Source organism: Neodiprion fabricii, chromosome 1, assembly GCF_021155785.1.
Source record: "Neodiprion fabricii isolate iyNeoFabr1 chromosome 1, iyNeoFabr1.1, whole genome shotgun sequence".
In the NCBI taxonomy this organism is placed as follows: Eukaryota; Metazoa; Arthropoda; class Insecta; order Hymenoptera; family Diprionidae; genus Neodiprion; species Neodiprion fabricii.
This window is the reverse complement of record NC_060239.1, coordinates 20,717,595-20,722,332: the sequence shown is the minus strand read 5'-3', so window position 1 is coordinate 20,722,332 and position 4,738 is coordinate 20,717,595. Positions and strand designations below refer to the sequence as shown.

Genomic DNA, 4,738 nt, shown 5'->3' with positions numbered 1-4,738 from the left:
CAGACGACGGCAGGCGTTAAACGTCGCCGCCAGCAGACGACAGTCGGGGTCGGCCTTTCGGAGGTCACGGTAGGTGAGCCCGTCGGGACTCGGCGCAGAATTATTCATACGCCGGAGCCGACGGTCCACCTCTCGCTCCGTGAAAGGCCTAACCAGACCGTCGTTACTGTTTTCGTCCGGAGATGTGAGAAGTTCGGCCAGAGGGCGGCCCCTCAGGCTCTCCGCCGGAGCGTACATGTCCTCAAAGTGTTGACGGATCCGCTCCTTTGACACTTCACAGTGCTGGAGCGGGCCCGTCAACACTTCTTGGACAGCGCGACGACGGTTCGCCCGGAAGAACCGCTGGATCCTTGTGGCCTCTCTCACTCGGTCCCCCCCGCTGGAAGTGCCCCACGGCGCTCCCCACCGGGGCTCCCGCGATTCCCCGCCCGCCCGGACCCCCCGCGCGTGGCTTCCCCAGCCCTCCCCCCGCGCCGGCCGCCCGCACGACCGGCTGCCCTCTCCTCCCCCGCAGCCCCCGTTCTCGCTCCGGTGATTTGGAGGAACGTGGCGACTCGCGCCGCCAGCTCCTCCAGATCGTCCCAACTGACAGCCGCCTCCGCCAAGCCGATCAGTTGTTCCCGCTGACGCACCACGCTTTCCTCGTCGACACGGTTACCGGCGTGATGGATCATTGCGGACCGATCGGCCGGCCTCGGCGACTGCCCCACCGGAGCCGGTGGCTGACGGGGTTGGTTGGGCCGTCGTTGGCTCCCCGCAGGCGGACACCCGCGCCCAGAGGTCGCGGGCCTCCCGTCACCTGTGGCTCCTCCTGCCCGTTGTGCTCCGATCCTCCGGATAGCACCTCCTCTCGTTCTTCCTTGGCTCCGGGGCTCCATATCCGTGGAGCACGTGTCCGGCGTCCTTTGCCTAGAAACGGAGCAATTAGAATTGTTATTGTTATTGTTACTATTGTTATTACTGTTATTTTCGTTTCCGCGTGCATGCGTGCCTGGCATCGCATTCACCCTCGGGGCGCGAACACGGGAGCCTCGCCTTAAAGTCGCTGGCGGTCGCGTATTGTTAATATTATTATTTCTGTTGTTGTTATTGTTATCAGAACCACTACTTGCTGCGTCGCCTGGGGGCTCGAACACGGACGACGACCCCGAAGAAGATGTTGTGGACGGGGCTGGTGAAGACGACGGGTTTTCCTCGGTGGACGCCGGGGCGGACCCGCAGGGATGTCGTCGGCGGGTCCGCTGGGGGACGACGCTCCACGGATCCCTCGCTGGTGAGACCGCCCTCGACTCAGCTTCCGCGATGGAGGGGAGGGTCCTTGCCGCACGTGGCAGTGCGGCAGGTGGTCCAAAGGTGGTCGTGGTGAGCCTCCCCCCTGCGAGGGGCCGTGGGGTGGTGATCGGCCCCCCGCACATCGTCGTCGTCGTCGTCGCCGTAGTTAGAGTCGCAGCCACCGCCGACGTGATCGGCTGTCCGCTTACCGACCCCGCTCTCCGGCTCCGGGTGTTGTGGGCCGGCGGGGCCGGCATCTCCCACGGTAGAAGGCTGCCTCCGGTGGGACCGCCAGGGGGAAGTGATGTGGCCCTGGCGGTCGATCGCAGCCCTCTGCGTGCAGCCGGCACGCCGGACGATGGCTGCATCGTCGCGGTGGTGGCGCCCGCGGTGACGGCGGCATATGTGGTTGCCGCCGTCCTCATCCGCCCCGGGAGTTTCGTTGGTCGGGGGGGGGGCCTCCTCTGTTGATGGTGGGCCCCGCCGCGTTTGGTGATGGTGTTGCGGCGGGGCGCAGATGCTGTGCCCCCCTTAGTCCCGGGGATGTCCGCTGTGGCATGGACACGGTGCCTCTCCTGGTGGAGGTAGATGGTGGGGTCGGCTCGACCGGCACGCCGGCGGCTCTCCTCCTCCTCGTCAGGGGGCCCTCGTGGATGGAAGGTCGGGCCCCCGGAGAGCCGCGTTGACCCCCGCTGGTCCTCCGCACCCCGTCGTTGGAGAGACGGGGTGCCTCTGGGGTCCTCCTTATTGCCGGCAGCCGACTGATGCTGCACCGCGCTCCAGACCCGGTCGTCGTGGCGGGCGCCACAGGTGTTGTGTGGGCGGTCTCGTTGCTTCTCCGTGGGTGGCTGGTGTTCTGCCGCGTCGTCCTCGACGTCCCACTGGTGGTGGCAGGGCGTGTGGTGGTGGTTGCCCTGCTGGAGCCCGCCGTCGCCGTCGTTGTTGTCGTCGTCCTCGTCGCCCGTGTCCGACCCGCAGACGCCGCAGCGCTGAAAAAGTTTAGTAATGGCCGCTCACGGCCCTCGTCGTCAGTCCGCGGCTGCTGCGCCGCGGGTGCTTCAGGCGCACCCCGACTACCTGTTGTTGACGCGGGATGGGCCCGCTCGTGGTGCAGCTTTACCGCCTTGAGGGGATACCCCCCCTCGCCGATGAAGCCACACACACCGCAGCGGAACTTCATCCCGCGCTCTGGATGGTATTTTCTGAGATGTTTTTCAAAGTCGGAGTGCGCCCTGAACGCCCCCACCGCCCATGTCCCCCTACCCCTGCTGCCTCTGAAACATTCCTGGCAGCGCGACTCGTCCGGGAACAGGAAATCCACAAAGACTTCCATCACGTCGCTAAGTGAAGCCGCCGATTCAGCAGTGCCTTAAGAAAAGAAGAAAGAAAGGGGAGGTAGAAAAGGATGGGAATGAAAGAGGGGTTATCTAAGGAGTTGAAGAAAAACAGCGATAGTCGGTATTGCCTCTGCTACCTTAAGAGAGAATCGGTAACAGAGGGGGAGGATAAGTTACCGACGGCCCGCAGTACCGACCTGTGACTCGCGCCAACAGCTTCGGCTACTGACCGCCGGGGGGGCAGCACCAGCCTGTCGCACCTTTGGCAGGTCGGACGTGTTTCAGTCGTTCCCGACCGCGGGCAACGACAGACGTAGTGGTAGAAGGATCTCAAAGCTGTTGCCGAGGCAATAACTCGCGCTATTACCTCACAGAAACTTCGAGACTTACGTTGACTCTGGGTTGTTCAAGCCGGAGAGACCAACCCTCGTGCCGACGCACTTGCAGTCGGTCTTCCAGCAGCTACAACCCGTTGAGTCTTAACGCGTTCGGGATAGGAGCGCAACCGGACACTGCAACTCACCGTCACAAGGGCACCAACAAGTGTTGGTGCGACGGCCCGCTACAGTGACGGAAACTAGGGGTGGGGTAAAGGATTAACCGGCCTAGTGCCGCGCGAGGACGGCCAAGTAAAGTCGCCTCGCAATCGGCACCGTATGGCCGGGGGGAAAGAGAGAGAAGAAAGAAAGAAAGGCACCAATTACCTCAGACGGGTCCACCCACCGGCGCGATGTCCCGGGGAGTTCCGCTGCGTACACTACGGGGGGACGGAACGGGGGAGACGTACACACTTTGATCTGAGCCAACAGGCCGAGAAGCGATTTTAACGTAATTCATACGTGGTTTGGCCGGTTGGTATGGCCGAGGTGTTAGCACGCGCCCGGTGAAAGAGTTCCCCGTCTGAGTATCGACGTCTCGTGACATGTCGCGTCAGTGTTTCCCGGTTTACTGAAAGACGTGCCTTGTTAAAATCAAACGTAATTCACGGCCAACCGAAACCGAGGGGTGTTATTTCGATTATCTGGAAAGAGACGAGGAAAAACAGAAGGAGGAACGCGGCATTGGGGCGCGAGAACCGGTTGGCTATCACGGAAAAACTACAAAGATCCTTCTCAAATTCATCCCATCTCGGATAACACCGGGGGAGAAAAAGGGGTCCGGATATCTCAGGAGTATCGCGGATTTAGGGCAGGTCAGGTCCGACCCGGGATATGGGAAGATCGTTCGTGATCACACGCAGGTGATCCAGATCCCCGAAACAAAAAAACGTGAACCCATACAGCCGGAAGAAATCAACGAGGCCACCATCCGAAAGCGTATGCGCGGTAAAATTCCTACGGGACGGTGTACCATACCCCAAAATAGATAAGTTAAAAACAAACAAGTTTTATTTTTAATTTTTTTTACCTAAATGCATAAGCCTTCCAAGGTTATGCAAAAAAAACAAAAAACTAGAAGGGCGATGTGACGGGACGCCTGGCTGACGTACCGACACCTGGGGTTCGGCGCGTGCCCTCTAATATTTTGCTTGGTAAACCCGAGCCCAAATCTCACTGTCCACTCGATAACCCCACTACATACCGGGAACCCAATCAAATCGCACGATTTACCGTACCCCTTCTTCAGGGGACGCGACCAATCTCTATCCCCGAAAACGGCGTAACTAGACAGTAAGAGTATAAAAGACGAGCGCAAATGTGGTTCTAGCTATCTATCACCTATTGTGCAACCGCCCGTATAGATCTACGAAGTCTTCTACGCGAAGACCCATCCGTGATCATACTCACGGAGCTTCCCATTTCTACGAGGAGCCTGATACCAAGGACCCACGATCAGGAGACGTGGAGTACCCGTTCAAGGAATCCTCAACACCACTTCCCATCAAAGGAGGGCATTCAGCGTACTAATATTTTTTATTTGTTTTCAATAAAAAAAACTCCTTAGGTACTAGGGAGCCGTGTCTGAGTGAAGAACAGCATTGCGTCTGACCTTATAGCTCAGATACGGTGATCGTCTCACAATCCCCTGACCCATAGGTAGGACACCGGAACCCGTAGAGAGTCACGGTCATTGCGACTGAATGTCTTAATACAGGTGAAGGTACGTTTGCGTAGAATTCTCTTTCCTTT

The 4,738-nt window shown here is 59.5% G+C and overlaps 1 protein-coding gene across 1 annotated transcript; it reads right to left on the bottom strand.

Moving 5' to 3' along the window:
* Window positions 1-362: 362 nt before the first annotated feature.
* On the bottom strand, window positions 363-2,605 carry LOC124187850 (mucin-5AC-like). The gene is made up of 2 exons (XM_046580039.1): window positions 2,393-2,605; window positions 363-2,261 (listed from the first exon to the last, which is right to left on the bottom strand). The coding sequence occupies exons 1-2, from the start codon at window positions 2,603-2,605 to the stop codon at window positions 363-365; spliced, it is 2,112 nt and encodes a 703-aa protein (XP_046435995.1).
* Window positions 2,606-4,738: the final 2,133 nt, after the last annotated feature.

Coding starts and splice junctions, on each gene's coding strand:
- LOC124187850 (XM_046580039.1), bottom strand. CDS start 2,605: ATGGAAGTCTTTGTGGATTTCCTGTTCCCGGACGAGTCGCGCTGCCAG. Junction 2,262..2,392: donor GGGGGTATCCCCTCAAGGCG/GTAAAGCTGCAC, acceptor AAACTTTTTCAG/CGCTGCGGCGTCTGCGGGTC.